The sequence below is a fragment of the Belonocnema kinseyi genome, chromosome 1, assembly GCF_010883055.1.
Source record: "Belonocnema kinseyi isolate 2016_QV_RU_SX_M_011 chromosome 1, B_treatae_v1, whole genome shotgun sequence".
NCBI lineage: Eukaryota > Metazoa > Arthropoda > Insecta > Hymenoptera > Cynipidae > Belonocnema > Belonocnema kinseyi.
Window position 1 is genome coordinate 21,954,513 of NC_046657.1, and position 23,526 is coordinate 21,978,038.

The following is a 23,526-nucleotide window of genomic DNA, read 5'->3' on the forward strand; positions in this document are numbered from 1 at the left end:
ATTCATCTTTTTCATTAGAAAATTCACTTATTTGGTTGCAAGCTCATATTTTCAAAAATTCAATTATGTTCATAGAAAATTTATTTTGTGTTGTAAATTCAACTTTTGTCGTCAAAAGTTTGTCCTTGTCACTTCAAAACACAACATTTTGGATGAGATTTTTTTCTTTATTGATTGGAAAATCTTCCTTGATGAAAAGTCTAACCCCTTAGCTGACAATTCCTTTTTTTGTATAAACAACCAGTTTTGCATTGAAAATTAAATTGTTTTGCTGTAAATATCAACTGTTACAATTCTTGTTGAGAATTTATTTTTTTTGTCGAAATTCCTCGATTTGATTGAAAAAATAACTATTTCTTTAAAATTTCTTTTTTTTTTTAGTTGAAAATTAATTAATTCAATTAAAAAATGTAATAATAAAAATTTGAATAAATAAATTTTAAAGTTTTGGACACAAATATTAATTCTGTGTTATAATTTTTATAATTGTAATAAATGTTATAAATTCTTTCTTTTTTTCAAATTTTTCATATCACCCAATCAGCATTAAGGAAAAGTAACAAGAATGCTTTCGATATTTTTGTGCACATCTATTTTTAGAGAAGGATAGTGATTCAAATTTTCTATAACACTATATATTATTTTTATTTTTGTACTTGCAAAATTCTATATTAATGATGACTGATTCATTCGATTACAATTTGACGTCAGAAGAGAAAATATCTAATTTATTAATTTTAAATAGGCCCGCGCTCAACAACACATGCGCAGTAAGAAGAAGCATTGCGTCGGCGAATATACCAACCACGCTTCCCGCTAGGAGCGGAAGAGGGGAATTCATCGCCGACGAGCGCAATATGGGGTGGGGGTGGGAGGTCACAGGTATCCGGCGGCAAAATAACTGACTGCACGTTGTTACGCATGCCCCACTTCCTCTCTGTCGGCGACGATGTGACTATTAACCGCAAATGAAGGCTCGCAAAGCAGAACCGAACACGGTGTGCCCACTCCTATAAAAAAATGGTGAACGGATTATAGTAATTGCTACGTTCCCTAGGTGGCGCTCGTGTGAATTCAGAATTCGAAATAAACTTGAGCAGACGATAGAAGTTCCATCGTCTGCTCACGTCTGCTCAAGTTCACTGTAGCTTCAAGAATTATATTTTTTTTTGCGTGATGAACTTGGATTCACAATGGATTTTCACCGATAACAAAAACTACAAATGGAACCAAATAAAATCGATCAAATGCAATAAAGTGTCAAAGTCTCTTGGAATCGTTCTGATAGAACGAACAATCGAATGTTAGAGTCTGTTGGAATCTTTCTATGATAGAACGATTGCAACAGATTTAAACATTTGATTGCATTTGCTCGATAATAGATTTTATTTTGTTCAATTTTTGGTTTGTTTTATTGGTTATTATTATTCATGTATTTATTTCAGAAAGAGAAATCAACATAAACTAAAAATTAAGGTGAGAAGGATAGGAGGGGGGGTCGTTGCTATAGACAATAGTTCTTGCTACGTCCCCTAGGTGGCGCGGATCTCACATTTTGCTACAATCTACAAGTACCCCCCCCCCCCCCCCCCCCCCCCCCCCCCCCCCCCAAATACATCAGAGTGGGCACACCGTGGAATCGAACGAGCGCTCGAGCAGTAGGTAGGAGTGGGCTTGTCGCGCAGAATACGCGACGAAAGACCGTTCTCTCTTTGGTCGCGTTTACTGCGCGTCATTCCCAAGCCAGCGTCCTGCTCGAGCGCTCGTTTAGTTCTGCTTTCCGTCCCTTAAATTGAGAGCCGAGCTTGGTTCGTTAGCCAAATTCACAGTGACTCTAATCCGCTCCCTGTTTATTTTCAAATGAATAATAATTTCGGCAATTTCAATTGTTTTAACCCTACCATTTGCAATTCGTGATTAAGTTTTCATTTTGACAGTCCCTTAATTTTCATTTGCAATTCTGATCTAAAGGATATTTAAATTAATCTTGTATTAACAAATAATATAATTATTTAATTTGAAAAATAATAATAATTAAAAAATGGTCTGTGAGAAAGATAATCATTCTTTTAGGATTTGTCGTTGCGCCTGTAGGTGGCGTTGCAAGTGTGTGTTAATTCGTGAAAGAAAACCTCATCCACCATTCAATATTGGACTGAAATCGAGAGTTCAATTAGGTTTGCATCCTAAATTAGACCAGCAGTCGCATGAATCACCACCAATTGGCTCTTACGAACTACCACCGATTCGAAAAAAATGCTTGGTCATAAGGTAGATAATTACAAAATTAGTTGGCTTTTAGAGCCAATATAAAATTTAAAACGAGAAAAATGTTATATGAGCTAACAAACCTTGACGAATAGAATTTAAATGTTTTGAAAAATAATATAATTTATGTTCTCATTTAATTATTTTAATTTAAAATTTAGAAAAAAAATTATGCAAGTCTCAAGTCTTACAAATAAAAATTCTGTATTTTTTCATGAAATTAACATTAAATTATATTGTCTAAAAAGCGATATAGCTATTGTAATATTTATTTTTATTTATAAAAATTAATTACATTTTATATTAATTTAATTTGAAACCTATATTTTAACTTAATAATTAGGCAATCACAATAATGAACATGCAGTAAACGCGCGAAGGGCACTATTTTTTCTAGCAATCAATAATTAAACATATAAGTAAGAAAAGTGTACGGGAGAGAATTAAAATAAATAACTTAATATTATTCATTTTACTTTTATAATCCATCATTCTTAACTGAATTTTTGAATTAAATAAATAAAATTTCTCAAATTTGGATGATTTTGAAAATCAAGAGTCAAGTTATCAATTACAAAATCTTCTAAATTGAAGAATTTTTTAATATAAATCAACAAAATTAGAGAAATTGTAATCATGAAAATTCCAATTTAAATGAGAATTATTTTTAAAAATTTGTAATTTAAAGTTCTTCCATTTTTAAGCGTTACAATTAAAAATGATTGAATTTTGAAAATATAGAATTACCAACTACTTAAGTTTCAAAATTTACATTTTTAAGGCATTTAATTTTGGAACATTTTTTTTATAGTCGGATTTTTAAGATAATCTTTAAAATTCTTCAATTTTTACGATGTTCTATTTTTATTTGTCAAAATTAAAAAAAAAACTTCAAGTTAAAAAATGCAAAGTTCCACACTTTTGAAGAATTACAATTGAAATTGCTACAAGTTTGATAATTTGCAGTTAAAGACTCTTTATTTTTTAAATTTATGAATAATAATGATTAAATTCGAATATGTTTCGTGATTTTGGAAATTAAAAGTTAAATTTTCGTCTCCTTATTTTCCAGATTAAATAAATTTCGTGCCTAAAGCTTCAGAATGACTGAATTTTTAATTTTGAAACTTAAAATTTGCATAATTTATAACTGAAAATTGTCCATATTAAAAACTTTTTAATTAAAAAATTAAAAAATTTAAATTCTAAAATGTTAAAGAGTTAAAACTCCAAAATTCTTGAATTTTAAAGATGCATGATTGAAAATTTTTAAATTTTGCTGATTTTAATTATGTTGGAAATCAAAAGTAAATTTTTCAATTTTTATCTATTAAATTGAAGATATTTTGAATGTAAATCATAAAACTTACAGCATTTTTTATTACAAAAGTTAAAACTTGCTTAATATTTAATCTCACATTTTTTAAATTGAAAACTCTTCAATTTAAAAAATTGACCATTGTAACTATTTAAAATATTGAAAGTATAAATTGCAAATCCTCAAAATTCCAGAATTTTTAATTTTGACAATTTACAATTGAAAACTATGCTAATATTAAATGTTATTATTAAGAATTCTGTATTTTTAATGCTTTACATTTAAAACTTGCTTAATTAAGGAAATTGAGAAACGAAATCGCGACTTTTGATGTCCAAGATAATCCATATTTAAGAATTGTTTTTTGTTCATCTCTAAAAAGTTTGTATTAATTGAGATTCAAGTTGTAAATTTTGTTAATTGAAGAGTTGTTAATTTTAAAAATTGATAATTACAAATTTATGTAATTTTTAAGATTTGTATTTAAAATTTCAATTTTTTAAATTTACAACTTAATTTTCTACAATTTTAAGGACTTAAATTTAAAATTCTAGAATTTTGAATATAAAGAATTAAAAACTATTCAATTTTTAAGATTTATGTTTTAGACTATGTAATTTTCATTTTTTTTAATAATTAAACTTGGAACATTGACAATATAAAATTCTTCAATTTCAAATATTTATAATTAAAGACTCTTTAGTATTTAATTTGTATTTTTTTTTTTTTTTAATCTTCGAAATTCAAGAAATTTTAATTTTGAACATGTATAAAAACGAATTATTCAAGTGTTAACTTTTACAATTAAAAATTCTGTTATTTTTATGACTAACATTTAAAATTCTACCGGTTCAGAAGATTAAGAATTCAAAACTTTACTTTTGATCATCCAAATCTTTAAAATTTAAGTATGTTTATTTTTTCGTCTTTGAAATTAAATAATCTTAAACTTGGAATCGTTAAAATTAATTAATTTGCATTTACATATGTAAATTAAATGTATATTTGTTTGCTACAAATAATACGGGCGGGGTTCTAATCCCGGTGCCTGCACTTTCTTTTCTTGATTTTTTACCACAATTGAACTATAATTTAATACTTTTAAATCACTTTCGATTGATATTTACAATAGAAATGGTCTTTAAAAATGAACTAGTTGGAAAAGGAAGGAGGAAATGGAAGAATTTTCTGCGACACAAGGAGGACGCCTTTTGGGCAAATTTGGGATATTGGAGAAAGAGAAAAAAAGTAATATCGGTCCTGGGACTTATCAGTTGGACCAGTGGCCTGAAAATATTTTCGAAAAGAGAGGAAGGAATGTGAAAGGAGATATTGGCTTTGGAACAATGTCTCGGTTTCCGAAAAAATCAAAGTTTTCGACTCCTGGGCCTGGTAGACAAAAATTTAATTGAAAAAAAAATATTGAGTAAAAGCAGTACTAAGAAAATTTTTTAGGTTACACTGGAAGGGATCATAATCCATTTTTTTACATTGATCAGAATCGATTTAAAGGGTTTTCTTCCACCCCAAGTTTCGAGTACGATGGCTTGGCCCCAAGAATTAAAAAAGAAAAAACGTGGTCTTTACCTCCTAATAGGTAATTTCAACGACTAAATAAAATATTTTGAATAATGATTATTTTAATATTTTTAATTATTGTTTAGGTATAATGTCCAACATCCTGATTGCATAGACAATGTTTTGAAAAAAGTTACTGGTAAAAGAGGACCCTACGATTTATTTACAGGTTTCTTAATTTTAGTATTTCAAAACTTATGAACAGAAAGTGTATGGGAGCCGATGTGAAGTTAGCTGACTAATACAGCTCGGATCTCATATGCAGTGAAACGCCATTCCGACAGAGAGGGGGTCGCGAAGCAACGCGCGTGTCCAGGTTGCGCGCGCACGCTTGCCGCTGGTTTGATGGCGTTTTCCGCGCGCGAGATCCGAGCTGCAGACGTCAACTAACTTCACAGTGGCTCTACTCTGCACCTTTCTTTTATCTTTATAAATGTTGAGAATTATTTTTTTAATTCATTTTGTTTTTCAGGGCCTAGGGATAATTCCACTATTACAGGATATCTTGCAACTACTAAAATATTCGGATACCCTGATTGGCCTCAAAAAATACCAGGAGAAATTGAAAAACTTTTTAATAAATCGAACTATTTTAAGGGTGTTTGGTCCAATTGTCCAAGGTATATTATTATTATTATTATTCTGCGTTAAAATATTATTAATTACTGTTTCTTTTCCATTCTTATTTATTAATTTTGAAATATTTATTATAATTTTTTGATTTCAACAGATATCCAAAGAAGCCAACGTTGAGATTGATGCAAAACGACCTAAGTCTGTGTTATAAAGACCCATCTCAACCAGGACCGGGTCAGTATGATCCAAAATTCCCCGAAAGGCCAAAAAATGCAAAAAATTATCCTTTTGGAAAAAGTGCCGAAAAAGATAGGCCACTGCGTCCTAAAGAAATTCGACCTGGACCAGGAAGATATAATCCAAAAATTGCAAAAAATATTAAGGGCTCTGGCTGGAGTTCAGTTTTCAAAAGCAAGATCCCAAGGATCAAAAATCTAGCAAAAGAGACTTATAACAGTTTTTGAAACTGTTCAATTCTAATTTTATACAAAGTGCCCTATTTATTATATAATGCGATTTTTCAATACAGATTTCTGTTACCGGCATTTATCGACATCTAGAAACTTCTATGGTTTGTGTCTGTGCTGAATAAAAAATTCAGTATGGACTCGAACCATTCAAATTTCTTGATGTCGGTAAATGTCGGTAAGACAACTCCATATTTAGAAGCCATTTTTCACATTCAAAATTGTATCCGTTGTAATACTTTTTACAAAAATACAATTACTTTGAATATAATATCCCGTTTGCAATAATACATATTTTTTCACACTAGATGTCACGTTGGAATTTAGCGGTTCCCAATAGCCGTTTCAGGTGAAAAACGTTAACATAACCCAAAGATGTTGAAAAACCTTTTATTTTATTTTAAATCCAATCATTTATTATTATAAATTCCAATTTTCAATGAAAAATAATGACATAACACAACAAAAAATCATTTTTAATTATAAATCTTTTTTTAAATTGGAATATTTTTGTTTTAAATAACTGATTTCTGATGAAAAGAAAGTTAACATAACCTTAAACTGTTCTTAAATTGAGAAACTACTTTGAAATCTATATCGAGATACACAATCCTCTTTGAAATATAATTATAAAATTATGTATAATCAAAAGTCAATAAGAATTTCTTAATCTGTTTCAAACAATAATTTGAATTGGAAATGCAAATTTTGTGTGCAGAATTCCGACATAACCTAAAATTGTTAAAAGATAATGAATCTGCTTTGAGATCGAATAAGTTTTAATTAAAAAATAGATTATCTAAAATTGTTGAGAGATTCTGAATTTTGGTGAAATTATAAAAATTTTGGTTTTAAAACAACAATCTTCGGCTTGAAACGCTAGCATAACCTAAATTTGTTGAAAAATTTAGAACCTTTAGAATCTAATGATTTTTTTCATATATAAATTTTAGGTAAAAAACACTAACAAACCCGGAAAACGTAAATTGATGAAAAATGGTTAATCTTTTAAATTTAATTATTTTTTATCAAAAGTACTGAATTTTGGTGTAAAAGAACAACAAAACAAAAACTAGTGGATTTAATGTCTGAATGATAATTTAAAAAATTTGATGATTTAAAAAATTTTAAGTAAGTTATTGACGGAAAACAGTAGCTTTAATTAATAAAAAAAATTTCTAAATTAAAACTCGTCATTCAAATTCGACTTTTTTTCATTTAAAACAACAGATTTCCTCTGTAAAATACCAGTTTCCGAAGAAAAATATTACCACATCGAAAATGGTTAAAAGATTCGGAATCTTGCTTAAATTATAACCATTATTTTTAAAATAACAATTCTCGATGTATCAAGAAAAATTAAATCTAAATTGTTTAAAAATTAGTAATATTCCTTGAAATATATTAATTATTGAATAAAAATATCAGTTTGCAACGAAAAACATTAACACAATCAGATATTGTTCAAGCACTTAAATTTTATTAATTTAGACAGAAGTCATTTGATTTAGATTTTATGATTTGTTGTTTAAAAATGACAATTATTAAAAAATAATCAATGTTCTTTCAAATCTTACGATTTTTGTCTGAAAATTTCAATTTTCGGTGAAAAGGCTGTTAAAATCGAAAACTAAACTTTTTAACAAATTCTCAATCTTTGAGATCAAATATTCCTTTATTAAAAATATCCATTTTTGCTCTAAAATGCTCAGATAAACGAAAATTGTTGAAAATTTGAAATCTTCATGATGATTTTGGTTTAAAAACCCTAACTTCTTTATGACTTTATCTTAAAGTTCTTTTCTAAAGATACTATAATTTAACAAATAAAAAAATGAATTCGAAATCAAAAATTGTATTATTTAATTAATTTTTGGGTAAATTATTTTTAAGGTTATATGAATATGATTTTCGTAAAATTCATAAAAAAATCCAAAAAGATTTTTGAAAATGTTTGATATTTCAAATTAAAATTTGAACATAAATGTTAATCTTCAAACAAATAGTTGAATTTTGAAATAAAAAACATTAATTCTCCACCAAAATTAAGTCAAAGTAGTGTCAAGTCTCGTCTCAAACCTCATCTCGAACATTGTTTAGAATCTTGTTTTGAATCTCGTCTCGAATCTCATCTCGAATATTGATCTCGAATTTCGCCTCGAGTCCCGTTTCAAATAGTGTCTCGAATTTTGTTTCGAATATTTTCTCAAATTTTGTCTCGAATAACGTCTCCAAGATTTTGTAAATTTTTTTAAATCTTCTAATGTTTTAAAATATTTTTAACCTCTTTAAAATGATCAAATGTATAAATTTCTTTTAAACTGACTCGAGTTTTTCGTAAAATATTCTTAAAATCTTCCGGGTTCTTTTTCTCGATTTCTTTAGCCTTTTGTAATGTTTTAAATCAATTTTTAAAGATTAACTCAAAATTGAATTTTTTTAAATGAAATTATTTCAAATTTTTAATTATTTAAAAATTTTCTTTGTAACTTCGAAGTATTTTCAAAAATGATAAGATTTTTTTTATAAAATCATGAAAACGTTCTGAAAAATTAAAAGAATTGACTAGAAATTTTTCTGATTAGTTTTCGATGTCTGTTAATTTTTTTAAAAAATCTTTTCAAATATTCTCCTAAAATTAATTTTTCAAAATACAGAATCACGTTCAAGATTCCCAGAAATCTTAAGAAAATTTTGAGATATTTCAAAATCTTCGAAAAACTTCTAAACTTCATTCCGAAATCTAGAAAAATTTATAATTTGTTTTAAATTTGTTGAAATATTTTTAAATTTCAAACTATTTTTACATATTTTTACAACTTCTAAATATCTTAGGTTTTCGAGTATTTTTTATAAATTCTTCTAATCTTGCATAATTTAAAATTTCTTGTTTAAAATGTTCTAATTTTTTATCTTTATGTTTAGGAAATTGTTTAAAACATTTAAGAATATTTTCGGATATTGTCTGGAAATTAATTTCTTTTTAAATCAATGGAAATTTTCCCCAGAAACTTAAGAAACATTTTTATTAATTGAAAACCGTTCAATATCCTAAATGGGCTTAAATTATTTTTTTTAATCTTAAAAAATCCACATTTTGATGAAAAATTCCTAAAATCTTTGTAAATTAATTTTTTTATAGTTCAAAACTTCGAAATAATTGAAAATTTTCCTAAAATTGTTCAAATTCCTGTCAGAATAAAAAAAATCTTTAAGAATATTTCAGATTCTTTTTCGACTTATTTTCAAATCTTCAAAGCTTAAAACTTATCTTTTGAAATAATATCTTCACTTTGAAAGTGTGAAAAAGTTTATAAAATAAAGTGTGGTAGTCGAACCTTACAACCAGAATTATTTGTTAATATTAATTAACATTTACAATAACAAAGTTTTTTCCTATCATCAATAATAATGAATTATTCAAAAATAAATTTTATCAAATAAAATTACTTATTTGGAAATTTTTAGTTACAAAATTAATGGTGTAGAAAATTCTTAATATTGATCAATGGATTTCTATTTCCTTTTTTTCATTTTTCATTTTCATTTTTAAAACATTTAGTCAAAAAGTTAAGAACAGAATTGTCATTTATTATGAAATAATTATTCGCTATTTAAAATTTCTCTTTCATAAATAAATTTCTGGAATTAAAAATCGTCATTGGCAAATTGAATTAGAAAAATACTTGATTCGCTTCTGCCTTTGGTGATAATGTAATTTGCAAAATTAAGACTCTCAAAAGAACTTAAATTTAGCTACATCCATAATACGTTCACAAAGAGGCATTGATTAATTTAATATATATAACATATAATATAAAAGCAATTTTATTGGCAAGGGCATAGCAGTTTTTTCAAAAAATGTTCTTGTTTTTTTAAATTTTAAATTGAGTGTTTTTGCGCCTGTAAAATACAACGCGCTAGCCAAGACTGTATGCTGGGCTGAAGTCACCCGAAAAAATTATCATTATATTTTTATTAAAGAGCTTTATTATAATTTTATTATTGTTATTATTGCTCGTGTTGCTCGTTTTGCATAATCATACTGTATTATATACTACTCTAAGCGACGAAAAATCAGTAATTCAATATTTTATGAAATTTAAAACAAGCCTGGTGACTGCAGCCCGGTATACAGTGCTACCTGGAGTGTTGTATTTTACAGGCGCAAAGCAACACTCAATTTCAAGTAAAAAAAAAAAATCGAAAAAATCGCAACGCTACCTCGAGTAAAATTGCTTTTAGATTATCTGGTTACAATATTACATCAAGCAATGCATTTTTGCAGACATATAATGGGTGTAGCTGATCCCAAGTTATTTTAAAACCCTTAAGGCTAAACCATTTTTTTATTTTCATAGTTAGACATAAATTTTTGGAATTCAAATTTCCTATTTGGAAAATGGACTAAAAAAAGCTTACTTGATCTCCTTCTGCCTCTGGGGAAAAAGTGATTGGCAATGTTAAGATTGAACCAGGCTCAACCAACTTTCCGGGTGGCATAAAAAATGGCCCGAAGGGATTCAAAAGGGTTGCATCGATTTTTAATTTTCTGAAAAGGGAAATTTTCTTGTCACTTGGAATTTTACAATTAATTTTTTTAAATTATTATTAAAAATAAAAAATGAGTAAATACCTGTTAGAGATATTTTTCACAAACAGCATTTTTCTATCAGTGGTGCCAACTGCAGTTGGGCCAAAATCAAATTCACGTGAATTATTTAAAATTAAGAAATCGGGTTTTACAACAGGACAATATAGTTTTGCAGCTAAAATTTCATTATTGCGAAATTCAGAATTTTTTTCTTCAATTTTCAGATTACAAGTTACGATAGTTGTAAAGACGTAGGGCTCGAAATATTCCAAAGGGCTTATTTCTTCCTGTATTTCCTCCCATGAACTCATTTCTAGTTTTTCGTCTTTTTGAGATTTTTTACCGACCAAGTTTTTTTTACCTAAAACCTAGATTTTAATCCTAAATTCGTCGTTAGTTTAGAAATTTAATTGTAAACTTTATGAACCTTTCATTAAATTTGTATCCTTTTTGTCACGTTTTAGGATTTCCTCTTTTGACTTCTTAAATTCTTTTCCTATAATTTCCGCTTTTGATTCAGAACCTTTTTTGAAAAGCAGATGACTCGGTATTTCAGGTGCAAAAAGAAAAGTGACCTTAACAATGTCACCACTTTTCAAAAAACCTTTTTGAGGTGAAATTTGAATGAACTCGGAAGAAGTTTTAAACTCATAGGTAGCAGAGTACTTTTTCCCTTTATTTTCATTTGGCGAACAATTAAATCCTCTTAATTGAATTGATGTCTGAAATTATTACAATCAAATTTATTTCTCGTTAATTATTAGGAAGCGGATAAGAGCCACTGTGAAGTAAGTTGTCGGACGCAGCTCGGATCTCACATGCGGAGAATCGTCGGTGGTAGAGTGCGGCACGTATCAGCGTGCATGCCAGTAGTGGGAGCGTACGCTCGCCGCTAGAACAGTGGCAAGCATACGCTTCAACTCTGCGCATGCGCGTAGATACGCGCCCCCCTCTCTGCTGCCGACGGTTCTCCACATATGAGAGTCGAGCTGCGTCTTATCTGCTACCTATTAATTATTAAATTAGAAATTTTACCATTGAAAAAGAGCCACATGGTGTAGCTGGAAATTCAATAATTTGTTCACTAAATTCACAAAAGAGATCGACGATTTGTACATAGACTTCAATTGCATTTTTTTTATTTTTTGTGTCATCGATTCGCTCCTCGTAATTGAAAATTTCAGGACAAATAATTGTTGAATCTAACAAGAAAATTAATATTATTTTAAATTCAAATAATCTAATTGAATTTTCAAAATTGAATGATTTCCTACTTAAGCCAGCTTCTAAACTATCCTCGCTTCCTCTTAAATTCAGAAAATGACTGGGAATTTCGTCTTCAAAATGATCAGAAATTTCGGATTTTTCTTCAGAAAAATCTTTTACTATTTGTAGCTGTTTTCCAGCTTTCACTCTTTCAATCAGAATTTTATTTCCCACCAATTCTGCCATCGTCATAGCCTGAATTTGAAGTCTAAAATTTAAAAATTTTCAAATGTTTTGTATTTTTTTCAGTTTTGAAATTAGTATTTGAAAGTATTAAGAACTGACATCTGATTTTCTCTCGAATTTCCATCTTTTTTTTGTAAATCATTGTAAGAGGGTGAGTAAATTAAATCCAATTTTATTGTTTCTCCAGGCAAAATTTGACCAAATCCGTAATTTGGCTGAATTTCAAGATAAGAAGGCAAATTGAGAAAACCAAAATCTTGAACTATTAGAGACTCATTTGTTAAATAAAAATTACTGATGACTGATTCCTGAATGTGAACACGTCCCAAAAATAGAAATTCGGGTTCTGAGGAAAAAATTATTATTTCACGATTAATAATAATCCATCATTTATACAAAAATAATTTATTTTATAAAGCAACGACTCAAAAATACCACAAAATAAAATTCACAAAAATTTTTAAAATATAAAATTCCTAAAATGATAAAATTGACGAAATTCAAATATTACAATCTGTGAAATTCCCGAAGGGTTTATAATATTCCCGAAAAATTTTAAATAGAAAATAACCGAAGTGATAACATTTCTGAAATTTAAAAATACCGAAATGGAAAATTCCCGAAAAGTTTATAATAGTACCGAATTTTTAAAAACACAAATAATCAATTTTCCTAATCTGAAAAATTAAAAAGTCGTTTTGATACTAAATAAATAATAAAAATACTTTTTTTGTTAATAATATTTCAATTTTATTTATTATTTATTTACTATCATTTCTGTTTTTAAATTGTTTAGATTTAGGGATTTTTTAATTCGAAAATTTTGTTCCATGGTCGAGAATTTTCTATTTCGAATACATGTATTCTATTTCTGGAATTTGCCTGTATTGGGAATGAAAAATTTTTTTAAATTGTTTTTGAATCAATATTATTCATTAAGAATTTGATAATGAAATCTTTAAGAAATAATTCTAAAAAATCAACATTAAGGCAATTTCCCAGAAATGAAAATTATAGAAAAACAACATTTTCAAACAATTTGAAATACTATCAGTTTTAAAAATTCTACAAATAATAAAATTCCCCACGCTGTGTTATATTGCCGTATTTAAGAATTCCCGAATAATAACATTTCCAAACGGAAAATTGCCAAAATACACAATATCCGACAATAAAATTCGCGAAAGTAAACAATTCCTAAATTAAAAAAATGGGTTTTCAATCAATATGATTTTTTTAACAATTTTTTTAATTGTTGAAATTCGGGAAATTTACAGTGTTGGATATTTTATAATTCGGCAATTTTCAAATTAAGTGATATAATTTAATAATAGTTCTGCAAATTGTAAACTGTTCGATAATATTATCAGTTAGGAATTTTCAAATTCGAGATTTTTATACTTTTGTGACAAAAATAATTTCGGGAATTTTTTATCTCAAATTTTTGACAGAAAGTTTTTTTCCGGGATTTTGTAAACGTGACCAGTTATTAATATTACTGAATTTAAAAATTCCAGAATAAACCATTTCACCCTGTGAAATTCTCGAATTTTCACAAATTAATTTTTTTTAATAAATATATTTCATTCATTCAGATTTCGATAATAAAATATTCAAAAACGACTATTAAAAACTTAAAAGTTAAAAAAATATTTGCTGAAAAATAAAACTCGCGAAAAAGAAAATATTAAAAATATACAATTCCCGGATTTATATATTTTTTCTAAATCTAAAAATCTCGTATTAAAGATATTTTATTAATAACATCTATTAAAAAATAATTTGTTCGATTGTCTACATTCGGGAATTAGATGTCACATACTTTATAAATCGTCAATTTTCTGAAAATAATTTTATTTTTCGGGAATTTTCAAAATTTGTAATATTATAAACTCTGGGAAAAATTCGGCAGTTCATAAACTATTCAGCAATTTTATTCTTCCGAAATTTTCCAGTTTAGAATCTTTATACATATTTTGGAAATTTTATGATTTTAAGAATTTTCTATCTAACCAATTTTCTTTTTCGAGAATTTTGCAGTGTCGAAAATTTTTGTTTTTTAGGACTTTTAGTCATCCCCAAAATATTTCATTATTGTATTTTTAATTTTTGAAAAATAATAATTAAGAAAACGGTTTTTAAATTGTTTAGATGTGGCAATTTTCTGTCGGGAATATTATTAGATTGAATAGTTAAAATTCATTAATATTATAAACTGTCGACAATTTTGTTATTTGAAAATTTTACATTTATGGAATTCTATACTTCCAAAATTTTATAATTTTCAAAATATTCTGTTTTGAATATTTTCTTTTTCGGCATATTTCACTTGCCCCCGAAATATTTATTCACCGAATTTTTAATAAATAAGCAATATTTATTAAAGAACTGTTTTTTAATTTTTTTATATTCATCAATTTTCAGTCGGGAGTATGATTAATGAGGAATTTGTACATTCGTTAAAATTATAAACTACCAGGAATTTTATTATCCTAAAATATTCAAATTCGTGAATTTCAAAGTGTTTAGAATTTTATTGTTCAAGATTTTTACAATTTCGGTTTTTTATGTTTCGGAAATTTCATAATTCTAAGAATTTTCTTTTTCGAAAATCTTACACTGTCAAATATAATTTAATTATATTTAAATCAATATATAATTTAATTCATAAATTTTATAAATTACTTAATAATCATTCATTAATTCATTATTAAAAAATAATTTACATAAAATATAATTAAATTATAATAAAATAATAATTTCTAATAATTGATTCGTAACTCGAAGAAGCTTATCATTAACTATTTACAGGTAAAAATTGATAAAATAATTCTTTCTTACTCAGCACCAATGCATGTGAAGTTGTGACTGTAGCCAACATTTTTAAAATTAGTGGTGGGGCATTCTGAGCTTCAGGTGAAGAAGGTTTTATTTGTATTGGAATCGTCAAAATACTTGAAGTTTGATCAAAGTACCTTTTTAAATTAATGAATTATTTACCGTCGTTAAATTAAGAAATGGTATCTGATAATACAAATAAAAATATGATCAATAAGAACGAATTATAATCAATTATTAAAAGGGAGCCAATGAAAGCCATTGCGAAGTTAGCTGACGAGCGCAGCTCGGCTCTCAGAAGCGGAGAACCTCGGATGGAGCCGTGGCAAGCGTGCGCGCGCAACTCAGGCATGCGCGTTGCTTCGCGACCCCCTCTGGGTCGAGCTGACAATTCTCCGCATATGAGATCCGAGCTGCGCTCTCTGGCTAACTTCACAGTTATGCTAATCCACTATATATATTTAACTGTATATTGAAAATATTTATTAATCATTTATTTAAGTTTGTACCCCAATCGTTGGTTTGTTATATTTTCTTTGGGAATTAATCGGACGCTTATAATACTTGATCCTTTTGGTTGGACGATAGTTGATTTTGGAAAAACCTCGATTTGATTACCCAAACGTTTTGGTGTCTTTAATAATACAGCCATACTTGTATTACCTATTTGAAAGATATTGTTTGTAAGATTACAATTAACTAAATTGAATTATCAACTTGTAATTAATTAATAATTCCTAATTCTTAGTTTATAAATCAGGTCAAATTATAGTTTATAATTATTAATTTTTAGCATAGACAAGAACCATGGAAAGTTCTTGAATGTCGATAAATATCGGTAAGAGGAATCTTGAATTTTTTGTATTAAATAGTTTTAAAAAATCTTTATTGTATTATTAATACACTGCATACCACTATTCGTAACGTTAAAATTTTGTTGATACACTTCAGAATCTGTTACTATCGTACCCAAATCGATTACCATTGGATGCAGACTGATATTTAAACCATTAACTTCCCCAACAATATTCACAACCTAAACAATAAAAGTATTGTATAATTTTCATATATTTTGTTTATAATAATTATTAGTAATATATCCAGGTCGGTTTGGTGACACGGGTTCTGTTCTGAGCTAAATGGCAATAAACAAGCAAATTGTCATTTACCGACAGGTAATGGTTCTCGTCTGTGATAATCTGCCACTAGTCGGTAAAGTAGATCCCGTTTTACCCGACATTAGTCTTATTTCTTGTAGAAACCTACATTACAGATCACTGTTTAAGTAGGGATTTATAGCACTATCTATCCTATCAGCAGTCAGTAATGCAGATTCGTACCATATACCCTATTGATACCGGCGAAAGAGGGATCTACTTAACCGACTGTGGGCAGCTTAGCACGGACACGAACCATTACCATCTGTCGGTAAATGAACCGTCGCTGATTTACTGTGTTTTATCAATATAATTATTTCTATTAACCTAAGGAACTAAATAAATAAATTATATGAAATATTAATAATCTACTCAGAAAAATTACTTCTTTCTTAAAAATTTTTCCTTCCTTTTCAAAATCTATAATTACGGCATCGCGGTGCATTCCAACATACTTTGGGCTGAATTGAATCATTAATTGAAATTTTGATTTTGGTTTTAATTCCAATAGAAATTTTCCCATTTCCTCATTCTCATTTTTATTTTCAAACATCCTTGAATCTGTGAAAAATTCTTTTGAACTAGACGATTAAAGATTCAAATAAAAATGGCAATGATTATGATTTTTTTTGTTAAATAAACTAAAATTAATAAAATTATAAATAAAATATGCAGAACAGACTAGGAGAAAAAATGTTTTTAAAAACAAAGAACATACGAAGAAAAATTATGAATAAAAAATCGAAAAAGAAATGGAAAAAAGTATTTACCAAGCTCGATTGAGCTTCCTGTTTTCTGGGATGGAAACGCATCCGGGACTTTTTTTCTTATTTCTTCGTCAGCTTGAAGATGGAAATCAAGGACAAAATCGTCAGCCTGTAAAAATCGGTTTTAAACGCTTTGATTTGTTTCTTTGCAATTCTACGCTCTCGTCTTGTTGACATGTTTTCCCATTTTCATCAAATATAGTTTATTATTAATTAATTTACTTTTATTTGAAAAATTAGTTAAGAAGACGCAAAAATCACAAAGAACTTAATTTCCAAACATGTAAAATCCCCGAAAAAGAAAATATTCGAAATAATTAATTAATAATAATATATTATATAATAATAATAATAATAATAATAAAATAATAAAAAATAAAATAAATGGTAACATTTTCAGAATATTAAAATCTCAAATTGGATAATTTTCTAACAATTTCTTTATATTGCCGAATTTTTTAAATATCCGAAATACAAAACTCCAAAATTTAAACAATACAAAAATTGTTTTTTAATGCAAATGTTTAATTTAAAAAATACAGTAGTCAAATATTTTTTCAAAGAACTTTTTTTTAACTTTCAAAGTTCTTTAAAATTATTGTATGAATTGTATAAAAAAATGTTAAAGCACGCGCAAATTGAAAAAAAAAAGAAATCTAAACCCACATTTTTTCCGGACCCATTAATATTTTACAAAGAAAACAAAAAAATATCTTTTCTATACACATTTTCAAACAAAATTCTTTAACAAGAAATTTTTTTTCAATTATTTGAATTTTACATTCAAACAATAACTTTTTTTAACATTAAAGATTTTAAAATATTTTGTTAATAAAAATACTTAATTATGGTTTTTAATAAATAAATAATACTGATTAAAAACCTATTTTTTAATTTTTTTAATTGGGACGACTTAAAAAGGCCGAAAAATAAAATTCCGGAACTGTTTATGATATTACTAAATTGAAAAATTCCCGAATAATGAACTTCCCTGCAGAAAATTGTAAAAATTTAAAATATCCGAATTTAAACCATAAAAATTTGTTTATAACTATTATTTCTTTATTAAAAAGATAACACAAATTTTTCTAAGATCATTGATTAAATTTAAAATAACAATGATTGAATAAAATATATTTCTAGATTAATTTTTAAAAATTTATTGTTATTTTAAATTTAACTAATAATTTTCGAAACTTGTAATATTAAAAAAATATTGTTTGTTATTCAAATATTTTAATATTACATTTCTAATAAATAATATTTATAAAAGGAGTTCAATTATTTAAATTCGTGAATTTTACAATTCGGAAATATTATAAACAGTTTCGGTATTTTATTCTTGGGGAATTTTATTATTTGCGAATTTTTTAATTCGAGATTTTTATTATTCGGAAAAACAAATTGGGAATTTGACAGTTTCGGGAATTTTATTTTTGGAGATTATACAGTCGTGCCTTTATTATTAGGAAATTTTTCAATTTGGGAATTTTATAATTCGGTAATTTTTTAATTTATGAATTTTACTACTTACGAATTTTTCAATTGGTCAATTTTATTTTTCGGGAATATTCCAATTCGGAAATTTTACAGTGTCAGACATTTTATTTTCTTAAATTTTTCAGTCATCCCCTTGAAAATTCTCATGAAAAAATTGCCGAGTTTTAAAATTACGAAATTTAAACAATTACAAAAATTGTTTATTGATACATATTATTTACATTGAAAAAAGTATATTTTTTAACGAAGAAAATTTTTCGTGATGTTTCAGCATTTTTAAACTATTGTTTGAACATAAAATAACAATAATTGAAAAAAGTATTTTTTTTTACAATTTTCATAGAATTATTGTTATTTTGAAGTAAAGCAATGAACTTAAAAACTTTAAACATTAAAAAAATTTCTTTGACAAAAACATCTTGTTATTATATTTTTATTATAAAATAATATTAATCAAAAGAATACGTTATTTTTATTTATTGACAATTAGGAATTTGATAATTTTGTAATAAATGAAAAATGTTCAATCCTAATATAATTTTCATTGTAATAATTTAATTTATTTTATGAATGAGGAAAATTAATTATTTCAATTTGGGAATTTTATCGTTCGGATTTTGTATAACTCGGAAATTTTTTTTCGGGAATTTTATTATTCGCAAATTTACCAATTCGGTAATATTACAAACTCTTTGGGCATTTTAGTATTCGGATATTTTATTATTTGTAAATTTTATTATTCGGGAATTGTATTATGAAATTTCTGAATTTTAACAATTAAAATTTTGTTTTTCAATCAATATTAATTATTTATTAAAAATAAAATATTTTGGTCAAGGAAAAATTGATTCAATTCTCAATGCAGTAAGGTTTCCGAAAAATGATAAAATTCCGGATATTATTCATTTTCTAAAATTGCATAAATGAAATATTTGGATGAAATAAAAAATGTGTTTAATGTTAAATTATTAAAATTATTGTTTAAAAATTTCATTATTGTGTTCTTAATAAATAAATCATACTTAAAATAAATACGACTTTTTAATTATTTAAATTCAAGAATTTAGAATTGTGCAATATTTTACATTTCGATAGTTTTCGAGAATTTTTCAATTTAGGATTTTGACATTTTGGCAATTTTATCATTTCGGCAATTTAATTTTTGGAATTTTCCATTTCAGTATATTTACATTTCGGAGATTTTATTAGTTCGAGAATTTTTTATTTTCTTTTTGGAAAATGTTATTTATCAGGATTTTTCAGGCGTCCCAGTTATTTAATATGATTGTAAAAAAATTAATTTTATTTAAAAAGCAGGTCGATTTTTATCATTTAATAATTTTTCTCTGTACCTGAATTATTTTATATTCAGAATTTTGGGATCCAGATTCCCAAATATCCCAGAAAAAACTTTCTCCCCTGGGTTCATTAAGGATTCGAAATGAGAAAGGCTTTGAACCCAGATTGGAAATAGTCAGAGTATTTTTTAAATAACCAAATTCACGATATTTCCAAATTGGCAAGGTAGGGAACCTGTATAAACAAATGAATAATTACTAAAATATTCTAAAAGTTATTTAGTTATTAAAATAATATTGTTATGGTTTCATTACCATCATTTTAAAAAAAATTTGTGAACAAATGAAAAAATGAACTTTTTAAATAGTGGAATTTTATAAAATTAGTATGGAAAACTACTTTTAAAAACAATTATTTCAGAATTGTAAATGAATAAGATATGCAATGATTGAAGTAGAAAAAAATTATTTTTACATATCTTCTCTGAAAAAAATTTTAATTTGTCATACATTGTCATACATGAACTAATTATTGACGACGCCATTTGACCACGCTGAATAAAAAATATAATAATTTTTTCTAATTTTGTAAAAAAAAACCAAGGATTAAAAACGAAATTAAAATAAATAAAAACGGAAAAAAAAAGATTTTTATAATTTTGTTAAAAAATGAGAATTGAAAAAGCCAAGACCCATAATAGTAAAATAACATTTTTTTTATTCTTGAACAAAACCGTTTTCTATAAAATATTTCGACTTATACCCTTCTCTGACAAAAAGTGCCTTTTTTGGGTATCACATTTTTAATTTTTATTTTTTAAACAAATTAACAAAATATATATATTTACGTCATCTGATTCAGGCAATTTCAATTTTGATTGGGATTTTATTTTGATGAAGTCTGTATAGTTATTCTATAGTCAAAAAATATTTCGCCAAATGTTTTTCGAAATTTCTAAAAAATGGCAAACTCATGGGATTTTTAGTTTTCGGTCAAATTTGAAAACAAAAACTATGTATTTCGTTCTAATTGATCAAAATAACTTTTTGACTTCACAATTTACTTGTTATATAATAAAAATAAAAATGAAATAAAACAAAAAAATATAATCACTTTCAAAATTTAATTTTGCCATTTTGTTATTAGATTTTTAATTTTTATTTTTTCAAACAATTTTTAAGAATTATTCACGTGATCTAATCAGGGCAAATTTCAGGCGGATTGAATTTGGTTGTGATTAGGGATATTTGATTGTTCCATAGTGTACGAAAATTCTAATAAATATTTTTTGAAAAATTAAAAAAATGGTGGACTCATGGGACTTTGAGTTTTTGGATAACATTGAAAAAAACGACATACCTTTGAATCAATTTCATTAATTTAATTCTTTGACGTCTCAATTTCCTTTTACAAAAATAATGATTGTTTTAAATTAAAAAACTAATTAAACACAAAATATAAATAAAAGTAAATTAAAAAATGTTGATGCCTAAAGAATTTTCTATAAAATAGTTTAACGACATTTAATTTTTAAATTGATCAACTGAAAAGTGTTAAATGCTTCCATTTTATACTTTGGTACACAATCCAAATATTTGCTTAAAGCTTAAATAGTAACTTTCTTATTGAGAATTTGCATTTTCCATATAAGAATGAACTTTGTACAAAATTCGTCTTTTTGGTTTGAGAATTCCTTAATTCAATGGAATTTCTTTTCTTTCTTTGTTCAAAATTCGGTGTTCTTGTTTCAAAATCTATCTCATCTGGTAAAAATAAATTTTTTGTTGTTGTTAAATATTTAACTATTTTGGAAGAAAATAAGTCTGATTTGGTTAAGGATTTATATTTTTTGTTGAAAAATGCGTTTCTTTTTCGCTGAACTCAAGTGTAATTTTAAATTAAAATCTTCTTGAATAGAAATTCATGCATTTTGTTAAAAATTCCACTTTTTGGTAAAACGTAGAACTATTTTGATGAAAAGTAATTTTTTTTTGTTAAGAATTTATATTTTTGTTTTTAAAATGCAACTGTGTTATAGAAAATTCGTCTTTTTTGTTTGAAAATTCAATTCAGTGACATTTTTTCTTTTTTGTTAAAAGTTCGGCTTCTTTGTTGCAAAATTTGCCTGTTTTAATAAAAAATATCATTTCTGTTGTTGTTGGAAATTCCATTATTTTAGTAGAAAATTAATCTGATTTGCTTGGTGATTTTTTAATTGAGTCCAACTGTGTTTGATTTTAAATTAAAATCTGTTTGTTTAAAAAAATGAAATCTTAATTATTATATTTTTCGTTAAAAATTCATCCATTTTTGTTGAAGATTCGTATTTTTTTTTTAAACTCACCCTCTTGGTAAAAAGTAACACTATTTGGTTAAAAAGTAACTTTTTTGTTGAAAATTCATATTTTCGATTTTGAATTCAAGTCTTTTGTTAAAATGCGTTGTGTTTATTTTTTTAATTAATCTCATTATTTTTAATTTGTGGAGGGTTCAGCTACTTTTTTGGAAATTTAACAACTTGATAGAAAGTTGAACTACTGTATTAAAAATTTAGTTGTTTGTTGATGATTCATTATTTTATTTGAAAATTTATCTCTCTAATTAAAAATTTAACTATATTGTTTAAAATTTTTTGTTTCGGAAAAATTCAAATATTTTGATATAAAAACAAACTGTTTGGCTCAAAATTAACATTTTTGCTGAGAATTCAACTCTTTTCTTAAAAATGATATTTTTAGTTGAAAATTTAACAAATCGATTGAAAGTTTCACTACTTTGTTAAAAATTCATTTCTTTAGTTGATAATTGATCATTTTTGTTTAAAATTTATCTCTACAATTGAAAATTTGACTATATTGTGGAAAATCCTTTTTTTATTATGAAACTCAAATATTATGGTAGAAAATTCAAATTTTTCTAGGAAATTCAACTAGGGAGTTGCAAGACCTTTCTTCGTTGGTTAAAAGTGAAATTCCTTTTATATTTAAAAAACCCTAAAATATATTATTCGAAACTTCAGAAAAATTGTGGAATTTTAAAACAAAATTATGTAGTTTACTTGTTCTACGATTAAAAATTCAAAATAAAATGAATTAAAAATATAATTATTTTTTAAAAAAAATCTTAAAAATTTATTATTAATGCGCGATACCCATAAAAGTCAAATAAAAATTGCTTCATTTTGTAATAGTACAGTTTTCTATGAAATATTCACCATATACCTTCCTTTGACAATAGTAAAACAAAAATAAATAATATTAAATTGTAAATTAAAAATTAAATATTAAAAATTGAAATTAAATATTTAAAATGTTTAATTTTAAATAAATTACCGTAACTCTGTTGGTTCGATTAAAAATATTGGTTTTTTTGGAAGGCAAAGAACGCAGATTCGGAAGATGTGAAAATCTTCTGGATTTTCTGGACTCAAGGTCAAGAAAATTAGGTCAGCTTTAACGTCCTCTTCTTTCTCAGAAGAAAATTTTACGGTCAGTGTTACCTGCAAACCTGGCCTGAGTCTTGTCGCCTTCTCAATTTCTACCTTTCTCAAATACAAAATTCGAAAATTAAAATTTTTTTAACGATTCCGGTTTATAATTATTTTCGAAAATATTACATAACCAAGCTGAGGAAATAAATTCAAAGTTATAAAAAGAAAAGGATTGAGTTTGAATTTTTTGAATTAGAGTATAATAATTTAATGATTAAATAA

General features: G+C 26.0%; 2 protein-coding genes across 3 annotated transcripts in view; one reads left to right on the plus strand and one right to left on the minus strand.

Annotated features, from left to right (window-relative positions):
- The window catches only part of LOC117168996 (cilia- and flagella-associated protein 74-like), a 49,482-nt gene that overhangs the window by 20,581 nt on the left and 5,375 nt on the right, over positions 1-23,526 (minus strand). Inside the window, exons 9-21 of the mRNA XM_033355031.1 lie at positions 23,147-23,355; positions 19,868-20,048; positions 17,019-17,124; positions 16,634-16,809; positions 16,004-16,127; positions 15,601-15,754; positions 15,095-15,228; positions 12,353-12,599; positions 12,076-12,275; positions 11,837-12,003; positions 11,229-11,523; positions 10,844-11,162; positions 10,630-10,759 (exon numbers count right to left, since the gene is read on the minus strand). Of these exons, the coding sequence (XP_033210922.1) occupies positions 10,630-10,759; positions 10,844-11,162; positions 11,229-11,523; positions 11,837-12,003; positions 12,076-12,275; positions 12,353-12,599; positions 15,095-15,228; positions 15,601-15,754; positions 16,004-16,127; positions 16,634-16,809; positions 17,019-17,124; positions 19,868-20,048; positions 23,147-23,355 (2,442 nt within the window). The remainder of the gene's footprint in view (positions 1-10,629; positions 10,760-10,843; positions 11,163-11,228; positions 11,524-11,836; positions 12,004-12,075; positions 12,276-12,352; positions 12,600-15,094; positions 15,229-15,600; positions 15,755-16,003; positions 16,128-16,633; positions 16,810-17,018; positions 17,125-19,867; positions 20,049-23,146; positions 23,356-23,526) is intronic.
- LOC117169002 (lymphocyte expansion molecule) lies at positions 1,965-6,410 on the plus strand. 2 transcript variants are annotated; one of them, XM_033355043.1, is made up of 6 exons: positions 1,965-2,271; positions 4,743-4,978; positions 5,042-5,183; positions 5,251-5,333; positions 5,637-5,784; positions 5,895-6,410. In XM_033355043.1, the coding sequence occupies exons 1-6, from the start codon at positions 2,042-2,044 to the stop codon at positions 6,202-6,204; spliced, it is 1,149 nt and encodes a 382-aa protein (XP_033210934.1). In that variant the 5' UTR covers positions 1,965-2,041; the 3' UTR covers positions 6,205-6,410. The 2 variants fall into 2 exon arrangements, with proteins under 2 accessions (XP_033210934.1, XP_033210944.1); XM_033355053.1 differs by having other exon boundaries at positions 2,186-2,271; positions 4,719-4,978.

Bases quoted from the DNA above. Each gene is read 5' to 3' on its own strand.
- LOC117169002 (XM_033355043.1), top strand. From the start codon at position 2,042: ATGGTCTGTGAGAAAGATAATCATTCTTTTAGGATTTGTCGTTGCGCC. The intron at 4,979-5,041 runs GTAGACAAAAAT...AAAATTTTTTAG, and splicing joins GTTTTCGACTCCTGGGCCTG to GTTACACTGGAAGGGATCAT. The intron at 5,334-5,636 runs GTTTCTTAATTT...TTTGTTTTTCAG, and splicing joins ACCCTACGATTTATTTACAG to GGCCTAGGGATAATTCCACT.